At 38.9% G+C, this 22,987-nt stretch overlaps 2 protein-coding genes across 7 annotated transcripts in view; one reads left to right on the top strand and one right to left on the bottom strand.

Moving 5' to 3' along the window:
- TRAPPC12 (trafficking protein particle complex subunit 12) overlaps positions 1-22,378 on the bottom strand; it is a 52,421-nt gene extending 30,043 nt beyond the window's left edge. Inside the window, exons 1-5 of one of the 3 annotated variants that reach the window (XM_082050084.1) lie at positions 22,320-22,378; positions 20,435-21,651; positions 15,351-15,467; positions 6,370-6,483; positions 5,660-5,798 (exon numbers count right to left, since the gene is read on the bottom strand). In XM_082050084.1, the coding sequence (XP_081906210.1) occupies positions 5,660-5,798; positions 6,370-6,483; positions 15,351-15,467; positions 20,435-21,646 (1,582 nt within the window). In that variant the 5' untranslated portion in view covers positions 21,647-21,651; positions 22,320-22,378. Of the gene's footprint in view, positions 1-5,659; positions 5,799-6,369; positions 6,484-15,350; positions 15,468-20,434; positions 21,652-22,258 lie in introns of all 3 variants that reach the window. The other 2 variants (XM_082050085.1, XM_082050086.1) reach the window with 2 other exon arrangements.
- Positions 22,379-22,426: 48 nt separating this feature from the next.
- The window catches only part of EIPR1 (EARP complex and GARP complex interacting protein 1), an 85,428-nt gene continuing 84,867 nt past the window's right edge, over positions 22,427-22,987 (top strand). For all 4 annotated transcript variants that reach the window (XR_014183644.1, XM_082048610.1, XM_082048609.1 and 1 more), the window contains exon 1: positions 22,427-22,529. Coding sequence is in view for 3 of the 4 variants with exons in the window: in XM_082048610.1 (XP_081904736.1) it covers positions 22,488-22,529 (42 nt within the window). In the remaining variant the exon portion in view is untranslated. The remainder of the gene's footprint in view (positions 22,530-22,987) is intronic.

Below are 22,987 nucleotides of genomic sequence, written 5' to 3'. Positions count from 1 at the left end.
TTCCAGAGAGACTGAAGAAGAGATAGGAGCCCAAATGTTTGTAGTCATTGGAAGAAAATGTTTTGAAAATTGTACCTGAAATTGCATGTTTCCATATACTACACAATTTAATTGCACATGACCTAAGAACACAGATATTCTGAATTAGGATTTGATTTTGAAAGTTTTCAAAAACACTTTTTCAGTAATCTGGAGTTATTTGCACTGAAGCAAGGAAAACATAAGACAAAGAACGCAGAAAAAACCTGCAACAATTGCCCTACCGCAAAGAGATCACCATAAATCTTAGCTACTGGTAAGTGTAGTAAGGTAGAATTTAGAAATAAGTTACTTTCTCGCTTTTTAAAGAAATACTGTGTAAAACTAATACTGTCTATGAGACCACGTGGCCTTGGCAAAGAAAGCACAATTAAATACTTCAGCAGCACTCTACCCTCTTTAAATTATACATACATTTCTTCACTAAAATATCTGTTATTTTAGAAAAAATTGTATTTGCAAGTCTGACTACTCTGAATAGCCAACTGGAACCACAACAGTTGAATGGTATTTATTCAAGTCATATTATCTGATTTCATAGGTAGATGGTAGCTCTGAAGCAACAGAACAGCGAATTTAAGGAGACAACAGAGAGATGTACACAGTACTGTAAATAAAATAATTGGCAAACCAGTTCCTCTAGAGGCTTTAATGTGTTTTCTACTGCCCAACATGAGCTTGAACGAAGAACTCTTCTGAGCAACTGCCAGGACTGAACCAGTCTGAGATGGGACTGTAAGTTCAGGCACAGCAGTATTTGTGATAACATATGAGAAAACTATTTTTTTAATTTGTTTTATTTTTTTAATTTTTTCCCCACACCACTTCCCATTCTGCTACAGTTCTCTCACTAACCAAAAGTGGATGACAATGGGAAAAAAAAGGCCTTTATTTTATAGCATCATCCAAAACCATGCTGAGAAAAAAGGAAAAGAAGCTTCAGCAAGGCTGCCCCCCACTACATGGACAAGTAGGAGAGAAAAAAAAAGGAAAACAGTAAACTCAAAATGGCCAAATGTCACTGTAAGGGAATCACTATGTTTACTGTGAAAGTGCATTGGAGGTAATTTCTGCGATCCATGCCTGTCCTTCCTTACGGCACAGAGTGACACGGAGCAGCAGGACCAAGCTTGGGACCAAGCAGGCTGACCTTGCACTGCGCACAGTCCACTGTATCACAGCCCCCTGTCTGTAAAATGCCTTCTGTGGCTATCACAGCTGAATTCTGGCTGATTATCCTCACAGTAAGAGCAGCATCTCTGCATCAACATGCATATGACAAGTCTCCTATTATGTCTTTTGCTATTTTATAAGCTTATTAAATGCAATAATTATTATTATTACATTTCACCTTAGACATCAGCACTGAAAACTTGTTTACAGCATGGGTTTGAGTGACAGTTCGAGACCACGTATGATAGGATTCCTTTACGGGGATCTGAATTTCAAAACTGCATATAAAACAAATTAAGAACACTCCTTGAGTAAAGAAGGACACATTAAAAATGAAAACTCACACAGCCAATTATTTTTGTATCAATTTTTTCATGTATTTCTGCTAAAACTTGAACTACAGTGGATATCAGTAAAGTCATAAAGTAATGTAGACCTAGTGTAACATGCTAAAGCAATAGGTGTGATGTCTAGACACACTACTTGGAGAGAAATATATACATTACATTTATAATTATTTTTTAAAAAACTGTCACTATCCACCTGGAAGTGCCAGAATATTGCAGCACACACTCAGGTATACCATACCACCTATGGTTGCAACACAGCCACACTAAAAAACCTGATGCTAGAATTAGCAACAAAGTCAATGGGAAGGTGTACAGTATGAATGAAATTGGTTTCTAGAGCAGATACAACTAAGTATTTAAACATATGTTCCTTATTTAGGCACTTTGCACCAGACAACACAAGACAGATTTCATGTTAGAGGAATACAGATGATGCTGTGTCATCACAAGGATAATGGAAAGAGCAAAGTACATATATAAACCTCTGGTCAGGGGAATAAAAGGCCTTTTTTCACTTGCGCACAAGTTTGGCTGTTTTTTCCTTCATGATTCAAAATAAATTATTCTCAATTATTGAAGCTTTAGAACACTGATTTTGGTAGCATTAAGTTTCCTGCAATGTACTGGTCTATTAACCAGAAACAAGACCAAATTATCTCATAAAAAGAATGAAATGGCATTTTAATGTTCTATTTTAATTGTTGGCTCTAACTCTTCCAGAAACACATGGGCATTACCAATGCAAAGGATATCTCAGGTTAGCTGATCTACCACATGAGAGAGTTTATAAGTATCATGAGGAACACAGAAACAAATAATATGAACAGAAGTGGGTCAGACTGTGTAAATATAAAGACACCCCCCCTCCCCCCCCAAAAAAAAAAAAAGCCCTGAAATTCTTTAGTTATGAGAAGGATGACAAAAATTCAGCTTTATATACCCCACAGAGTACAATGGAGATGTGCAGGAAGCAATCTGGAACAGAGTTCCTGACCTAAGTATCTATTACAAACCAAAAAAATTATATATATAATTGGACTTTTTGGCTTCTGTCTGGAGATTAATTTAGAACAAATAAATCCATAACTGAATAATTTTAACATTTTACTAGAAGATAAGAATGCTTTGCTCTCTGCCCCGCATCAAACACGAATGACCAAAGAGTGACTTAACCAACTCCCCTGACTGACCCCAGGATCCCAGCAGATCCCCCCACTTGGTGCACACCGACAGGCCATGGAGGTGACCGGAGGGGACTGTGGAAACCAGGCGAGGAAGGTTCAGAAAGATGAGATCTTACCGCCATGGTGAAGACAACAGTAATGGGATCCATACACAGCATGGCTGCAAATGCCATACAAAACCTCAGCACAAAACAGAGATTAGTAGCATTGCCAGAAGGGAAAGAGGAAAATTAAGAGGATCGTATTGCCCGTGTTAAGTTAAATTAATGGAAAAAATATCTTCCACTCCTCATACATTTACTTGGAATTTAAATGCTCTGAGGTATATTTCTAAGAGATTAATGGGTGAGGGACTATCATCACCACTGTAAGAAGCTCAGGTATATAAGCTTCCCCTACTTCAACATAGAAAACACAGAAAACTTTCTAATTTATCACATTTCTTATTATGAATATTTTGAGTACAAAGAAATGATGCAAAATGTTATTTGTATTACAATTAATGTGTACATTATTTATATCTATACTCTCATTTCTTAAATTGATTTTTAAGTGCTTATTCCATTTATATACCATGAATCAAAACTAACTTGTTGAAACAAAACTCCTCCTTTTATGCTTGTTACGCCACAAAATGATACATAAAATTACCAAGTAGCAGTGTATTGTGGATTCATACTCATACATTCCAATCAAAACATGAGTGATTTATATCTACTTTATTATTTAAATTAGCTAGTTAACGATGCATGTATACTACATTTCTTTATCCATAATCCAGCACCATGTAGTTTCATGCTAGCCAGAAGAGAATTGCTTGTTCTCTCCTACATCCCTGCAAATAACATCTCTCTCTTTCCTCACAACTACGTAAGGAAGGTTTGATAGCTGTTCCCACATCTTCATCACATTGTATTTACATTAAATATCTACAACCAGCAGGTCAGCTCCATTTGACCTTGATCTTGTTTTCTTTACTGATGATCAGATTATGGTCCCAGTTGGTATGATCAATTGTTAAAAATAAACTGAGGCATGTAATAATGAAATAGAATATTTTCCATATGCTCATCTTTTTACCACAGATACCTTCAGAACTCATATGAGGGAGCTACAGTGGTTGCGTGGCTGCTGCAAAGATGGTTCAGTCACAGGTGCCTGTGACAGCTGGCCAGACTCTCCAGACCTGTTATGCCCTCCGGCACGAGGACTGAAACGCCTCAAAAGCTGACATGACCTGCAAGGATTATCTTCTTAGGCAAAATAACTTATTTTTAATACTGAAAAAGATGTGGAAACACACATACAGCCTGGGGAAGATGACTTCTCCTGTGCAGCACTGCATTATGTGCAAAGTTGCCAAAATACAACCAGATCCAAAGAACTGTCCAATCTGATGACCAAAACCCTCGCTGTTAAAAATAACACAGTTCCTCCCCAGTGCACTGAATATATTCAAGGCAAACCATGAAATTTTTGCCTGTGATTGCCTGAAGCATGAGTAAGGTCATGGGGATTTGTTCTAGGCAGTCCACATTGGCTTTGCTGGGCTACACCTGATCCTTGCATCACTAAACAGATGAAAAAAATCTTCTGCAAAAGATCCTAAATTTGCTTGACACCAGCTTCCCTTCCTCAGAGACCTCATCATCTCTGTATCTTTACATTCCTCCTAATTGAGATTACCAGCATCTTATGCAAAATGCACTATACTTTTTCCAAGAGAGGAGCTGCATATTATAACTGTTACTTGCAAGCATTTTATTATACATTGTACTTCAAATATGAAAGTCAAAGAACAGTAAGATCACTCAACTTTATATTTGTATCAGAGAGTTATTTATTTCTAAATAACTGATTTAGAAAAAATAAAATTTCAAAATAGCCTGAACAAGAGTAAAATTGCTCTTGAAAATAGCAATTTCTCAAATTCAGACTCCTGGAGGGTGGTAGAGACCTGGAACAGGCTCCCCAGGGAGGTGTCACAGCCCCAAGCGTGACAGTGTTCAAGAAGAGACTGGACAACACCCTCAGACACATGGTGTGAACTGTGGGGTTGTCATATGCAGGGACAGGAGCTGGACTCGATGATGGTTGTGGATCCCTGCCAACTCAGGACATTCTGTGATTCTATATCCTGGGTAGTAGAACTATCTGGTTAACCTGTGGGCTACTGGGAGCAGTGCAAAGTAGTGCATTTATAAACTGCTTACAAAGAATTGAAACTGGTGGTGTATGGGATACATAGTAAATTACTACTTTTTATTTAGTTACAATTACTAAGCAAATAATATTACATTTAAGCAGTTTTAGTGTGTGCATTATTGTTTTTTAGTAAAGAAAATAATCAAATTATCTCTTTTTTTAATAATCCTAGAAATCGGGAAATCCAAGGAAATAATACCTGCATTAGCACGTGTGCATGGACTTGTGAGTGTTAAAAATAGTATATTGATAGTACCTGGATGAACTGAAGAAGAGGAAAAGCTTGTAGATTCTGTTTCCACAAACTCATCACCTTTCATAGCCTGTTTTTGGCTAAAATGAACTTAAAGTTTGGGTTTTTTAAAATTTCAATACCCTAGAACTAAACTGCTTTATTATATTTACTTGTGCAAAAACATTCCTCTTTGAAATCAATACTGTATCATCATCATGGAATACATTGCCTACCTAAATTGTGATGGAATAGTTTTACCCCTTATTGATATTCCCTATCGCTACCTCCATAAGGCAAACAACACTTTAACACAGTAGTTAATCATGTTCTTCTGTGGGGGGGGGAAAAAAAAAGAAAAGAAATAATCCAAATTTCGCTGATGCTTTAGAATTAAAAAAACCTGAAATCACTGTTTTATAATGACTGGTAAAAATGACAAAAATAAAAAGCATTTTATAAATCAAGTATCTTACCTTTTCGTCCGGGGTATACATGAGGGTAATATTCATAATAAAGATCAGGCTGGTCTAAATTCCCAAATGGTTCAAATTCCATTTCTGCATTTTGGAATAGATTCAGTTTTACCAGCAGTGCCAGTCTCACAAACCACAGCTAAAAATTAATACATATAAAAAAAGGAAAAGACCAGGTCTGTTATCAGCTTCAGTCACAGCCACATCCAAATACAATTTCAACTTTCTAATTGTTTCTGATAAAGCTGAGTAAAGGGTTTCTATGTTACTTACTGATAAGAATCAGGATTTATATTTACATGCTCTTTAACAGAATATTTTCATATGATCATTAAAACAAAACACACAGGACTGATGCTTTAAGTTTTAATTTTTTGTAAAGGTATTGAGATTTTGAAGATGAAGTTTAAAAACTAGCCTGCTTCAACATTAGAACACCCTCTCTAAATTGACTTGCATGTAAGAATTATCAAGCTGTTTTTTGTTTTTCCAATCTTACGCATTTCTTAAAATCTAATTTTACTTTAAAAATATTTTGTTTAAGATGAAGACCTATTTTTCATAAGCAAACAGAAAAAGTTACATGCTCCAATCCTTCAATAAGCTCAGTTTTCAGGTAACAATTAGGAAAAGAAGTTTGATTGTGTTAAAAACCATGCCACTGTGAGTATTGTTGGAAAAATGTGACAAAGGTGTATCTTTAGACATACCTGTAAAGAATCTGTTGTATGGTTAGTAGGTAGCCCACTTTTTTTATAGCCTTGACCATGTGCAGTTAGAAGCCGCCCACACAAGTCAACTGCTGCCCTCCAGTTTTTACTGCTCTGGGAAGAAGAAAAGAGTAAGTAGCAAAATCATAAAGTCCCTAAAATGCATAACTGCTTATTTTGCCTGAAGCAGCTACATGTACCCATCAGTAATAATGACAAGGTCAGGAGAGCTGGCTGGAGCGAAGCAGAATGTCATTTGTCAAAGCTGCACATCTAATTAGGCAAAAAGTGAAATCAAGCATGAGAGTGAGTTAATATTACCAGAACACGAAAACAAAATAATATACACCACCATATGGGATTCTAAACTGAAAGCTCTATCATGTTTGCTGATTTACCTGAACATACTACAATAGTCACAAATTTGCTTTCTCTTTAAAAAAAGAAAAAATTGCCAGCCATATTTCAATAATCACATTCAAGTTACTCTACTGTCATAAAGTATTTAACACCTATTCCTACCTCAGTGACTTTAGTATTACAGATTATAACCCCTAGTGCAGTTCATTTAATGAAAATAGACTTTCCTAACATAGCCCAGAACACACAACTTCTGTCAATTAAGAACAAAGGATAAGAAACAATTCAATGCATAAAATGATAAATTCAGAACAATAACAATTGTTTCACCTATATCATTTAAACATTTGAATTTCCATCGCATGGCTAACTTAAAAATATTCTTATATATAGATATATATTTATTCATAAAACAAAAACCTTCCTAGTTAGACAAGTCAAACTGTCTTGTCACACTGTCATCCTATTAATGCTCTGCCTTGTATATGCTAATGCAGGCATGTAAATGGCTAACACTACCAAAAACTTAAAACACATACTAATGCCCCACAGTCTTTAAACTATCATACTTTTCTATGATACAAAAGGGTTTTTCAAGAGCCATGTATTGTTGTTCCCAAAAATACCTTTTTTCAAATATTTTCTTAAATACGTAAAAAATATAAATGTAACAGAAAACTGGCATATTGCCTGGTGAAATGCAAAGGAATAGAATATATTTTTATTGGTGGTTGCAAAGTTCAGGTGCTCACCTTTAATTGGTATCTTATTAAATCCTCTCCAATGTTTAGAGTTCAGAAAATATGTCAGTACAGCAAACAGTTACACAGAAAAACTGGCTGAATAGTTTTCATCACTCTCTGGCCCCCATTTTGCAGCCATATGGTTCAAGTGGCCACTAGAGAGATCACCGTGCACTAACCACCTCATCTCTCTCCCCTGCATTGTCAAATCCCAGACAAAAATCTGAGCTCCACTTGAAATGTAGAAGTCAGTTGACAGCAAGACCACGAAGCAGCTCCTGAGACATCTATACTCTTATGGAAGAGCAGGAATTGATAATGCATTTATAACATCCTTTAACATAGGTCTGTATCAGCTTAGAAAAGCAGAAGGACACTGACATGGGTTACCTGAAATTTATTCCACTTCTGCAGAGACAAATTATTTTCTTATTAACCTTAGAACAGAAGTGGACACAGACTCTAAAACCACTCAACTTTTCCTCCCAAGGGAGAGTTAGGATCCAACAATAATAACGATATATTTATGAGAAACTTAGGTGCTACAACTTCTAAAATTCTATTTCAGGCATGGACAAAAAATACTTTTTCTTTATAGAACAAGACAGGCAGGAGAAGCAAGTCTGGTGACCATTGTAAAAACAGTCCTTGCTGGAAAATGAAACATAATATTCATCATTATTTCAAAATTAGAGCTGCCTGCTGGTTATGGAGCATAATTCTCTGTGGAAGCTTAATAGATGGCTGCTGGTAGAGTAACTTCATCTGAAACTGGCAGGACACAGACTTGGAGTTGTGAGAGTTGCTAGTCCACCAGAAATCTTTATGCAGTTATTTCAAACATGCCTCAAAATCTTGCTGGTCAGTCACTTGCACATTTCTTGTGGTCCGCAGCCAAATAGTCCTTACAACCTGAGTCGCTTGTTCCTGAAAGTAATAGGGATGAATTTTGCTTCTAAGAGGCTCAAAGCAAATATGGATACTACAGCTGTAGATATAGCATCAAAAATACTGAAAACCATGTGAAATGGAGCTTATGAGTTATAAATTCTGCTAAATGCACATCTAAAGATCTAGTGATGCTTCTAGTCCATTTAGTCAAAATTAAACGGAACTGAGATATTCTGTATATCCCAATATCCTCAGTAAGCCTTGTTTTCTACAAAGAGGGATGAAGGAATGGGATATAGGGTAGAAAATAATTCCAGCAACTAAAGCTAGAATTTATTAGTTCAAACACAAGAATAGCACTGAAGGTGTTAAAGTTTTTAGATTCAGAAATGAAGAAAACTTCTAATTGAGTAAAATGGCCCCAATACAATCCAAAACTACACTCTGTCTGGAAAAGCATTTTTTGTATATCTTCCTTTTCTAATACAGTGTCCTAAGAACTTCAATTATCAGAGTTTTCACTATATCTGACAGACTGTGTTCTCATTCTATTATGAAGACATTCGCCAACTTGTACTGAAAAAAATACTAGGGAATATTAAGAACACTGAGGACTGGAGGAAAGCAAATGTCACTCCAGCCTTCAAAAAGGGCAAGAAGGAGGACCTCGGTAACTATAGACCTGTCAGCCTCACCTCCATCCCTTGGAAACTGATGAAACAACTTATCCTTGGTGGCATCTCAAGGCATATCAAGGATAAGAGGGTCATTAGGGGCAGTCAACATGGCTTCACCAAGGGGAAGTTGTGCTTGACCAACCTCATTGCCTTTTATGAGGACATAACCAGGTGGACAGATGATGGTAAAGCAGTGGATGTGGTCTACCTTGACTTCGGTAAAGCATTTGTCACAGTTTCCCACAGCATCCTTGCTACTAAACTGAGGAAGTGTGGACTGGACGATCGCGTAGTGAGGTGAACTGCGAACTGGCTGAAGGAAAGAAGCCAGAGAGTTGTGGTCAATGGGGCAGAGTCCAGCTGGAGGCCTCTATCTAGTGGAGTGCCTCAAGGGTCAGTACTGGGACCAGTACTATTCCATATATTCATCGATGACTTGGATGAGGGAATAGAGTGCACTGTCAGCAAGTTTGCTGATGACACCAAGGTGGGAGGAGTGGCTGACACGCCAGAAGGCTGTGCTGCCATCCAGCGAGACCTGGACAGGCTGAAGAGTTGGGTGGGGAAAAATTTACCAAAATATAGTGAGGGCAAGTATAGAGTCTTGCATTTGGGCAGGAACAACTCCAGGTTCCAGTATAAGTTGGGGAATGACCTATTAGAGAGCAGTGTAGGGGAAAGGGACCTGGGCGTCCTGGTGGACAGCAGGATGACCATGAGCCAGCACTGTGCCCTTGTGGCCAGGAAGGCCAATGGCATCCTGGGGTGTATTAGAAGGGGCTGGTTAGTAGGTCAAGAGAGGTTCTCCTTCCCCTCTACTCTGCCCTGGTGAGACCCCATCTGGAATATTGTGTCCAGTTCTGGGCCCCTCAGTTCAAGAAGGACAGGAAACTGCTGGAGAGAGTCCAGTGCAGGGCAACAAAGATGATTAAGGGAGTGAAGCATCTCCCTTACGAGGAAAGGCTGAGGGAGCTGGGGCTCTTTAGCTTGGAGGAGACTGAGGGGTGACCTCATTCATGTTTATAAATATGTAAAGGGTGAGTGTCATGAGGATGGAGCCAGGCTTTTCTTGGTGACAACCAATTATAAGACAAGGGACAATGGGTGCAAACTGGAACACAAGAGGTTTCATTTAAATTTGAGAAGAAATTTCTTCACAGTGAGGGTGACAGAACACTGGAACAGGTTGCCCAGGGGGGCTGTGGAGTCTCCTACTCTGGAGACATTCAAAACCTGCCTGGACACCTTCCTCTGTCACCTCATCTAGGTGTTCCTGCTCCAGCGGCGGGATTGGAGTAGATGATCTTTCGAGGTCTCTTCTAATCCCTAACATTCTGTGATTCTGTGAATAGCTGAATACCACTGTCTAACACGTAACTGTTCCTTGGAAGTCTCCTCATGCAGGTCAATTTTGCTTGATTTTCTGATTACAGGTGAACAAACATCTTAGACATATGATTGCAGAAGTGTTCATATTTCTACTTTGTATACAACACTGTACATTGTTTTCCTGAATGAAAGCAATGAAGCTCAAGTGATGCAAAAAATACGGCTAATACACAGGTGGAGTTCTTTTGTCAAGCAAAGAGACTGGACATCAACAGAAAAAGTGTTCAATGAAAAGGGAACTCGCCTGGTACACAGAGTATTTATAACATTATTCAGTTGCTCAGGAAAAAAATTTTGACTCAGAGGTAAGCCAGTTGAATTTTATCCAATAAACTGATGCTTTTTAGTGTAGAAATGTAACCTCCCCCACAAGCTCCCAGATGCTGTTTGTGCTACTTGTGTCTCACATCTTCTCCCAAATCAGCCACAAAAACATTGAAATTGCTCACTGGTTTAGGAGCACCTCCCCATATTTTGAAGGGTGATTTCTAACTTAAAGTGAATATGCATGCCATACCATTGAATCAAAGTTTGTTATATTTGAAAATATATGAAGAGCACAACATTAATCACATGCAAAAGTAACAGTATATGATTTTTTTTTTTAAATAGACTCAAAGGGAGTCATTAACTCTACATGTGACACCATTAAAGTGATTAAAATGTCCTCCTCCACTCGCTATGACATTCTTCTCCCCTGTAAATTACATTGGTAGAGCACTTTCACATCAGTTAAGAAAGTGCAGTTAATAACGCTTTCCTGGTCTAGCAGCTTGAAGAAATGATTGCAGTTAGAACAAACATTGTGTATTTTTAGTGGCAAGATACAGGTGTCTTTTTTTAGGTAGGACAACTATCAAAGACATAATTTTCTTATGGCTGCAAACATCTTACAACTCAAAATAACTGAAAAGTCTCTAGTAAGAAATACTGTGCTATTTGTTCAAATGAGGGTAAACAATCTAAAATATGGAATAACAGGAACTAACATAATTGCAGCTTGCACCTTGTATGTGTAACTTTTATTTGCTGCTGTAAAACAAAGCAACACTGTGAAGAGAAGCTCTTGTTTACATTTATTTGCTTTACAGGTAAATGCATATTCCTATACCAGATTAATGAAACTTTTCAGAAACTGAAAGTTAAGATTTTCTGTTTTCAGTTAAAACATATAACCACTTAGCCTCTACACATGTGTAACTCTATTTACAAGTTATCATCTCAGTGAGCAGCACATGGACTTACAGAATTACTTTGCTGGACTGCTCCAGCAGTCTGTAGCTCTTCAAAGCTCCAAAGCTGTAAAACTAGGTCACCTGCACAGCCTCCCTACCAGTAAATATTTCCAATTTACTGTTACCCATACCATAGCAGAAATTTAAATTGTGTAAGTGCAGATGTTCAATAGACCACCTATCCCTCTTTGGGTGACTGGTATAAATCTCACTAAAATAAACTAGAGACCAAATTCATGTTAAAAAAACAATTTTGTTAGCTAAATTTAACAATCCAAGTTCTGTTCCTGGTGTACAACTATTTGTCTTAGAAATGATGCCTCTGGTGGTGGTCTCATCAGAAAAGGTGCACCTTCCAGCTTACAACCTTCTTGATAACATGTTTTCTGACAACTAATTGTACTTAAGAAACTTTTGCAGACTGTTGGCACTGTGATTGCCCAAAAAGGACCGACCTCAGTCTCTTCACATTCTGTGCTATGAGCACTAACTTCACCTTACCTACAGAATTGTCTTTTAACCTGTACAAATAAATGGTTTTTTACTGGAACTTTTATAAGGGAGGCAAAATTTACTACTCAAGGGTGTACACTGGAATCAATCATATTTAAGATATTTTGTGACTCCGGAGAACAGAGCTGGTATCTGCATTTGAAGACATAATCTAGGAAGTACTGTCAATATCAGAAGAATAACAATATCAGAATAAAGAATAATAGAAAAGGTAAAACATGTCCATTAACATGGAAAGTCACCATATCATGTGCTGAGTTCTAGACAGTGATAATAAAAATATGTTAGCTTAAGTTGCAAGAGCTTCTGAGAAGAGCTACTAGGATGGTAATGAAGACATCCACGACGAGATTACTAGAAGATTTATTTTTGCCTTTATAAAGAAAATCTGAGAAGTGAAAATGTCACTGCTGTCTACCCATACAAAGTAGCCAGGCAGAGAAAGGAAACACCGCGAAGAGAAAATGACTTAAAAAGCAACACCAGATCAAAACATTTAAATTGTTGTAAACAACTTTACCTTTGATTAGAAAAAAGATTTTGAGAGAGGATTCATTAGAATTCCTTGACTAACCACCAAAGCAATGAAGTTCTGGAATAGCCTTTTAAAATAGTAGCAATGTATCTGTATTTGTTAAAACAGCCAAAGAAGCTACCAGAAGCAATCGTATGGTAGAATGCAAGAGCTCCGCAGTTGTAGCTGCAGACCTGTGGTATGAAGATTTGTGATACTGATGAGCCATTTAGCCTGCTTTCCCCATTCACACAGGATAAAAACAGTAACCAGATACAAACGAAGCACTTGCCCCTGGAACAGACAGGCTTAGAATACTGCTTTTTCTTTTCTTCCCACAGTAAGAGGGAGTTTGCTCAAGTTCATTAGATAATGTTAACCTAACAAATTTCTTCATGACAGGACTTAACATTTGCTTTTGGTTTTGCTGCCACTGGCACCTTCCTACAGCATGTGATAGTTCTTGAGGCTTTTAGATGGGATCCCAGATTTGCATCTCTAGATTTAGTTGTGACCAGTAACCGTACTGATTAGGTCTTTTGAGACTTAAAGAGTTCAGACATCGGCTCACGTGTAAACACCTAAATAACAGGTCTGCAGCTGAAGTCTACCCTAATTCTATGCATTTCTCTTCTGTACTTTGGACCCCTTTGAAATAGAGACTTTTAAGTGGCTCTCCATTGCTGCAAGAGATTGAACCGGATGACTGAAACTATGTCATTCATTCTCATTTTCATGGGTAGTTCACAGGGATACCAAACAAACGGCTAAGGAAAAGACCTTAAATTTATGGAAACTGTATAGCAATATTCCCAACTTTCACTAATTTTTATCCAGATGTTAATGAAAATACTACCTGTAAGTGGACCTTTGCTTTAAAAGATACATTCACTAAACTTATTTGGTCAGATACTCACTCATAAAGAAAGTAAAATTGGTGGTTTGTAACAGAGCACTTATCATGTGTCATTCTGGACTACTGTGTATGTAAAGAGCACATATCTTTTACATTAATATCAGATAGCATGTGATTGTAATGTTTTTAAGTCTGAAACACCATTTACCTGTAAGACAATTGCCAATCGGAAATAAATTTTCCACATTAAGAATTTCAGAAAAAAACAGCAATGTTTGCAAGGAAAACAAGCAAACAAAAATAAACCTACAACCACAGTCTAATTCTTATCATAAAAAGAAACAGAGTTCTGCAAACAAAACTGAGAAATAGTTGTACTGCAAACTCAAGAAAAATGAACCGCTAATGACTGGAATCTTCAAAAACTGAAGAACATCCTGACTATTGGCTCGATGGCTGCAATTTTACCAAAAAAACCCTTCTAATAAGACAAGTTTTTTAAAAAAATCTGCTATAGGTAGAAAAAAAACTGATGGCTGCAGATTGCCTCCTATTTTCTTTGCTTTGATCCTAAAAGCCTTAACAGTGCTCTTCTGAAGCTCGAGAGCACACTCAAAGCTGAAACAGTCTCAGGGGCAGCACTGCAGTGAAGGTCCGTGTTGCTCTGCAGCAGGGAATGTTTTGCATGGACACACCTACCAGGCCAAACAGAAAAACATTTCCCATACATCAAAACTCGTCTTCTGGAAGAGGGAAAGGAAGTGCAGTAGGCTTTTCCTACGTAGACATTGATAAGGACAAGATTTCATAATAAGATTTTGTTTTCCCCTGCCAAACTCTCAAGTTAAGCAAAACATTGAGACGAATAGAAAAAAAATCTGTCTCCAGGATGAGATCACAATCTGTTTTTTCTCATTTAGTTTCAAAAATTCTCTCTGAATTCCTTTAACAATGCTTGGGAAGACCACCTAGAATTTTCCTAACATGACAAAAAGAGTCTCTTTTGGAGCTTTATATGTAACACAATTAAAAGATTTTAAATACTAAATTCAGACTGTCCTAGCACTTATAAGTACTCACTGATTTTCCTCAGTAATTTTTCTTCCATTTGAAAAAAAAAAAAAAGCCTAAAATATATTGGCATTTCAACAGATTAAATAAGTAATAGTAATGAGTTTCATATGGAAACACAATGGTTGAAAGAACAAGGCAAAGTTCACAAGGCTGCTAGATGCCACTATTTCCAGGTCCAAAATATTTCCATTAAGGAAAGGATTTTACCTTAGAGAAAATTAAGCTTTCATTTGGAAGCAATTTAGTTTAGGCTTCCTGCACGGAAATAAAAAGCTAAAGCAGCTGAAACTGTAACATCAGCTTTACTTATATTTACAACAACCGGTATGTCTTACCTTTTGTAAAAACACTAAGGTGAAAACACATTAAAAAGATACACAGACAAACAAAAAAGACATTAAAATCTGTTTTGCAATCATTTACCTTACATAAAATTCACAATAACTGATAAATTTCACAATTCTGATAAAATTCACAATAAGTTAAAATTACCTTTTTTATTAACTTTTACATATTAATAAACGTTTACTATATCATTTAAAACCAAATATTTAAACCCCATTGTCACCGCCACTAAAAGGTACTGTACTTTGGCTAGTACTTTTGCAGGATCATGAATAGACTGATACGTGTACTTTTTTTAGGTTCTCCTCACATTCAGTAGCTCTCAATTTTCTTGAGAGAAGCATGGCATTTAACATACATTGAATTACAAAAATTGTTACTTACAATTAGCTGTTTCAAGCCCACAAATGACTGTTCCACAGAGTTGGCGTTTAAAACTTGTCTCTTCACCGCAGCTTGCTCACCCAAGAAACGAAGCATTAAGTCTTTTACTGCATCTCCCTTGATATTCGTGGAACAGAAAAAGAAGAATCATAACAGATACTTATAAACATTATTTTAACAAAATAAAATGTTGAATTAAAACTGAGCAACATTTTTTTTTACCCATGAGAAATGCCTGTTTTCCAGTACTTTTTGTGTGAAATGAATACAAATGCATATATACTTACAGCATTTTAATAAAAACTTCTAGATTTACTCCACATTATTTGCCATATTCTTTTTTACAATGCATAGAAACATGCAAGCTTATTTGCTTCTCATAGTATTATCCTTCAAAGATCTTATAAAATACTCCTCAAAGATCTTAAAAAAGCACAGTAAGTTTTACAGGTTTTTATAATGGCTATCGATGTCGAAAGGGGCAATCTACTGACAGAATATAAAAGTGCATGTGATCAGTTAGCCTTTAGTAACCACAGAAAATACATTTTGAGAGATCATAAAACCAAGTAAACTGCAACCCTTCAACAAGCATTCTTAATTTCAAAAGAATTAACTGCAGGAATCAAGAGAAACTGGGTTATCTGAGCTCAGTAATTTGAAGACTTCAGACGAGACATTTGAACCAGATTTCTAAAGTTAGATGAAATTAATTCTATGATTTACGACAGGGAGCAGCTAAAACGAAGAGCATCCAAATCCAGGTTCCACTTCCAGCTTTGCTAGTAATAAACTGAATAACTGTGCCTCAATTTCCCCTTCTCATCTTTGTTCAACTATCAATTTCTGTGCCTCCCTGTCTGTTGGCTAATGTTCTTGTGGTTCTGTGTACTAGAGATTTTCAACATGTAATCAAGAAATTCAAGCTTAACATCAAGCAGCTACTGGAAAACTGTTGCCCACACACTAGCAGATACTGAAAACTGTGCTACTGCTGCCTGCACGCTCTTCAGGCCAGTATGGAGTGCAGGACAGGGTCCTCATCTTGTTGGGACTCTCCACATTACTGTATAGAAGAGAAGCCCCTGTGGTATCAGAAGTCACCACATGCCAAAAGCTGGTAACATAAATTATTTCTGTAAGACTTTTGCCAGTCTTGCGATTTTATGTGTTTGTCACCTAGAAAAGCAAACATCTGAAATGAAGCAAAAATATCAGCAATGTATTAACAATATATTTATTTTTTTATTTTTAAACAGAAAGCAATTTATAACCCACGTTCAGCCAGAGTAAAGATCTGTCTGGTTCATCATCCTGTTGGCGAATAGCAGATGTTTGCAGAAACATTGTCAGAAACAGGATAAGCTCATACTGGTCTTTCCCATCTTAAAGCAGCCAGAATTTTATGACCCATATGTGCCGGGGGACATATTTCCTGCCATTTTAAAACACCCACTGAAAGATATTTGTACTGGGTCAGCTGGGATAGAGTTAATTTCATAGGTGGCTGGGAGAGGACAGGACAGTGGACCCAAACTAGCTGAAGGGATATTCAATACCATATGACGCCATGCTTAGCATAAAACTCGGGGAGTTAGCTGACGGAGGAACACTTGCTGCTGCCAGAAGAACACTCGCTGCTGGGGCGAGGCGCTGCTGTCCAGGATGCTGTTTGTTTTCTCCCAGTTGGGCAGCACGATCCTGTTGTGAGTGCCAAGTGCAGTCCAGGTCGCTGGTCTTCCAGGATCAGCAGTGCAGGACCAGTGTTTATAGTCGCTGTCAGGGTGATCACTACTTGGGAGCAGATGGTGCATTGGTGTTGCTGCGCTGTGAGCAATGCACTGTCTATCCCTCACTTTGTATATTCTTTTGTTGTTATTGATATTGATTCTCTTTTCACTTTTACTGTTCTGTTAAACTGGTTTTATCCCAACCCACAAGTTTTGCCTTTTGTTTCCTGATTCCCTCCCATCCAAGCGGGGGCGAGGGATCAGTAAGAGAGCAGCACGTGGTTCTAGTTGCCAGCTGGGGTTAAACCACAACAACAAGCCCCCCATGACTTTTGTCTTGCTCAGTTTTTGGTCTGTTTTTCTCAACAAAAGTACACCTGAGGGCAATGAATTCTACAACTTAAAACCAGTTGCATAGACTGCAGAACAGTAACTCCTTTTGTTATGCTTATTACTCAACAGTGCATTTGCCATAAAAAGGCAGCAAATGATAATCCTCTCTTTACATTGATTCTTTTATGAATTTTAGATCACTATTGCTCTTGCAAGTCAAAAGGTCCTCTTCCTTTTAGCTACCACTCACAAGAAAACCTCTGCACTCCTCACCATTCCTCTCCTCTCTCCAATTTGTTTCGATTTCACTATATTTTTTCAGGTCTGTGGTAGCTAGAGTGGCATTCAGTATTTATGAAGTTAAAACAGAAAGTGAATATGCAAAACTGTAAGAACACAAAGGAATGTTTACCAAAATTCCTCTAAAGAGTATAAAAACATTGACTTGAAGAACTGAGGCAGAAAGCAAGCCAGAAGGCCTTTTGCCTAAAAAAAAAGGTGAGCTGCATAAAACACAGTAAATCTTAGCTATGATAAAGATAATGGATATTAAATGTTTGCACTTTCCCCATGGACAGTAATAGGAAATATGTTTGTGTTTTCTGCCTAGTTTCTTGAGGAATGAGACTGCAACTACTGTGGTACCACATGGAAAAATTTTACCTCTAATGCTGTCTAATGCTGTCACCTACCGTATGAATAAACAAGACCTCAATCTTTTGGACAGAGAAGTCTGAAGGATTAAGAAAAAACAGTGTGTGCAAAATGACATAAATACAAAAAAATTTTTAATTCCCTCCAACAACACTTTGGAGAAGGAAACATTAGCAATGAACGTAATGAAACAAAGGCCACCGTGACAGCAGACAGTAACTGATGAAGAAAGGCGTAATGGAAAGAGCATAAAAAGCAGTACCCCAACTTGTTCCCACACTCATAGAACACAGGTTCAGACAATTTCTTTCAGACATAAATAATCCAAAGTTTCAGACATAAATAATCCAAAGTAATTAAAAAAAAAAAAAGTTTATTGAATGACCAGCAAAAAGCAGCATGCAGCTGAATTGAAGAATATGAAGTATTTTTCTTGGTGTGATTTATCCACTTAACTTTTAAAACAACACACTTGTAATAAGAACAAACACTTTCTGAGTGAGCAGGAGAAAAAAAAAAGGGAATGAGCTCTTCAACACGTCATGCAAAATTTCACTCCTTCCCTGAAGCTCACTTAGAGTTCATTTTAAATGCACTTTTCAACTAACTTCCTCGTCAACTGCATGCAGCCTAGTTTAACATCTAGCATTGAAAACATGACTCCCACAACGTTTAAGTTAATATTTCAAGTACTCCACAATTACGGTTTCAGTTAAATACAAAATTTGGAGTACTATAAGCATTTAGAACAATGATACCAAACTAGGGAATGTCAGGTCAGTCAAGGCGTGCACTCAGGCCACTGCAAAGCAGTAACTAGAAGGGAACAAAGCTGTACAAATGTAAAGCACTTCAAAACTCGTTCCTGCTGACATGTCTATGTGACTGCTTACAAATTATAACCAACGAAGAAAGAAGCAGGATTTCGCTTTAATTCCATTGATGATGTTACATCAGGTCTTACTGTAGAAATACATCACATGGACATTGCCATAACGTCTTCTTTTCAAGTACGTACTAACTGGTAGTTCTGCATATATGCACATGCCCGGATTCAGGGAATCATCAGCACAAGATAGCCTTCAATCCTTAAGTGGACTGAGGAAGGTGAGAGGGAATGGTTGTAAAAAAGGAGGCCTGCAATAAGGAGGACCTCATCCTTGGGGCCTGCAGAAGGGATCATTTCTGCTGTCCACCCCATTAGCTGTCAGAAGGGCAATACTGCACACTATTGAATTACTCATCAAGGTCTGAGGGGTTTTTCAGGGAGGGTGGGAAGGACCCTTCCATTTTTTTTGGAAGGAGTGGAGGAGTAGCTTCCTATTAAGTGTTTTCTTTCATACTAATTACTGGGTTCTCTGACAATAAACAAATGTTTTAAGATAAAGCTAACCCAAGAAGTAGCAGCAGCATGGTATATGTCTAAAACTGATATAATTTGTTGTTTATGATGGAAAACTAATATTGTCAGATAATTCAGCTGCAAATCTGGACCTGATTCACTCCAGAAACTTTTCTGATAGTTCCTGCAGATTGGAAAGTTCCTGCAGACTGCTCTCTGCTTATATTTGACTATTGACTGATAAGCTTTGTTATGCTACAATGTATCCAAAACCTCAATGTATCGAAAACCTCAACACCATCTCTCTAGAAAACAATTCTATTACCCAGAGGAATAGATATGAAAGAGCAGGATTAGTGCATTTCAAGAAAAAAAATTCCATGACTATAGTTAGCCTTGGTTGAGTAGCCAGGACTAAATTGCTTCATGAGAAATACTCAATATATCCCAGTGAAATTTCTCAAATTTCTGAAAATACGTTTCATGCCTTCTTACTAGTTGGGAACTCTGATAGAAGATAATGAAATTTATTTCCACTACTGTGTTTTTCCCTTCACGATCTCATCTGGAGTTTTGCCTTTAATTTTGGGATTATCTCTTCATGGTAGCTTGCTCAAGCGCTCCATCTTTCCTACAGGTTATACCTTTCCACTGCTTAGGGAAGATATAAACGACACAATTTCAGTCAGTGTTAACATTAAGAGCACTGCGAACTAAGTACTAAGTAGTAGGGTCAGAAACTAACCGAAAATACTTTAAAAATACAACCAGCTTTGGGTTCTGTGACAATTGTCAGCAATGGTTTCCAATGTACACAACAAATTTCACTGCAAATAAATATGATCTGCCAACTTCATGTATGAGTTGACAGCAACATTAAATTTTCTAATAAGGACTGAAGTAATTAAACATACGGTGACCATCAGCAACAATATGAAGCACTATGATATACAGATTATCAGACAGCTCTTACACAGTAATTCTAAAATATAACCATACACTATGATACAATAGTAGACTCTTACCTGGATATTATCAAATTTTAATCCAGGCATGGTGAGATTCTCTTTATCTATGAACACGGTGCTGTATTGTTGTGTAGCAACTGAAATTAGAACATTTCTGGTTTTCTCACTGGGAAGCCAAGCATCATTTCTTCGATCTAGTTCACTCATATTTAAGGCTGTGGCAAACGGGTCATCACTTCCAGCAAAAACAGCTTGGATTTGTGAGAATGGCTTGGGGGACTGAGTTATCTCTAGAGATGATGGTGGATCACCTGGTTCAGGTCTCCCATTTCCCACAGTGAAAGTAGAATTAGATGAAACACGAGAACTGTCTCCATGATTAGAAAGAGAGGACATTTGTTCTGGAACTGAAGTGCTCGCGTTGGGGTTACTAACAGAAATAAAATTGGATGTGGTAAATGAATCAAAAAAATCAGAAGCTAATGCATTAGTGTTAACGGTATCGCCAAAGAACTTGCTTAGACTAGGACTTGGTTGAACCACCTGTGGATTAGACTTCACTGGAGTCTCAATTATGCTACTAAAACTGGGAGATTTTACCATCTGAGGCTCAAAACCGTCAGGCAGGAACAACTGTGGCTGGGTATTAACATTGCTTGCTTGGCTGAAGATGGTACACACAGGAATAGGCTCAGCCTCAGGAGACGGTTTGCTAGTACTGAGTGATGATATCTGGTCCTCAGGTTTGCTTTCATCAATATTATTTGGCTTTGTTTCAACAGGAACGCCATTTTCCAACTTTGGTTCCTCCTTCACTGCTTCCTGAATTGATTCTTCCTTTAATGATGCCTGATCATCTGTTCCAATCTCAGAAATGTCTTTGGGTGTTTCTTCATGTTCAGTTTCACTCTCATTACTTAAAAACTCTTCTTTATCTACTTCTGCTTGTGGTTTTTTATTATTTTTAGCTTCCATTTGTTCTACAATCTCTTGGAGACAACCAAGTTCACCTGTGTCATCTTCACTGTTATTTGGAGAATCTGATATAATGACACTTTCCATCATTTGTTCGTTCAGTTTATCTACAAAGTTATTTGAATCTTCTGATACAGTTTCATTCCCTTCAGACTCAAATTCATCTCCACCAAGATCAATGGTTTCCTCATGAAAGAGAAGTTCTCCCTGAGTTTTCTGTTGAACTATGTCTCTGCTGTCATCTTCATCTGAGGTGGTTTTTGCATCCTTAGCACTACTTTCATTATTCTCCATGGTAGCTGAAGAGGAAAGAATCCCCACCAAAACAAGTTATTAGTTATATTACTCAGGTTTTGCTCAGCTGTCGCACTGAAATTCCTAAGTATCATAGAAACACTGAAATTCTAGCTTTAAAAAATACAGACATTTCACTATTTGATACCTTTCATCTAATATCTGCCCACAGAATAAATTAATCCTGGAAAAGGCTATCTCTTCATCCTGTTTATAAATGGCAAGAATATTTGGCTTAAAGAACAAATGCCTCCCATTTAACACAGAAACATATTTCTTTACTGCTCGCAAAGGCATGATCGGTCCCCACTTCAGAGAAGCAAAGGCGGAGGGGGATCACGACTGACACGAATGCCCGTTCCCAGTGCCGGCTACGGACCCCAGTGGCAGCCGCACAGGCTGCGCAGCGCCAGCGCTGCTCCCGCTCCCGTCGCCCCGCGGCCCCAGCCGCGGGCCCGCTCCGCAAGTGCGGCCCCGGCCCAGCCTCCAGCGCCCCGCGGGATCCCGGCCCTGACCGCCCCGCGGCGAGGAGGGGTGAGGGGCCCGGCCTCCGCCTGAGGCAGCCCGGGAGGGCCCCGCCGCCCTCCCTCCAGGCCGGGGCGCCAAGGTTACCTCAGCACCCACCCGGGCGCGCAGCAGCCACGCAGCCCGCTCACCGGTCCGCTCTCCTCACCTCCGCGCCTCGGCGGCAGCTGCCCCGCTCCGCCACCGCGCCTGCGCCGCCAGCCTGACTGGGCGGGACTGCGCACGCGCGAGGCCACCTCCCGGAAGCGGCGAGCGACGGGCAGCGCCGAGGGCCAGAAAGGCGGCGGGCGGCAGGTGTGCTGTGCTGAGGGTCGCCATGGAGGACGATGCGCCGGTGATTTACGGGCTGGAGTTCCAGGTGGGTGCTGGGGGACACTGAAAGGGGGTTGGCGGGTGTCGGCTTCACCTCTGGGAAGGTGATGGTTGCAGGGCGAGTGGTGTGCGGTGGGGCAGTGCGGTGCTTGGCGAGCTGCGGGGACCGCTGGTGGGGGCACCGGTGTCCCCTCACTGTCCTGAGCCGGTACTGGGGACACCTCGGCTTGTGGTGTTTCTGGGCACCTGCCCGTCGCGTTGGGGTTTTTGAAGGTGTCTGAGCATGGGGCAGGAGTTGGTACCTGCTCAAAAACTTGCTGTTTGCAGGGCAGGTGTGGGGGCCCAGCTTGGCTGGTGGGAGCCTGTGCTGGCACCCACCTGGGCCCCTCGGGAGGAGTCTGTGTCTGACTCTGGGGTGGTGGGAAAACAGCAGTAGTCTCAAAATGATTCTTGGAGTTGTTTCTTCCTTTTGAGAATTTTTTTTAAAAAGGGTTTCTGTGAGGA

Source organism: Streptopelia decaocto (assembly GCF_964273445.1).
Source record: "Streptopelia decaocto genome assembly, chromosome: 3".
In the NCBI taxonomy this organism is placed as follows: Eukaryota; Metazoa; Chordata; class Aves; order Columbiformes; family Columbidae; genus Streptopelia; species Streptopelia decaocto.
This window is presented reverse-complemented; position numbering and strand designations above follow the sequence as displayed.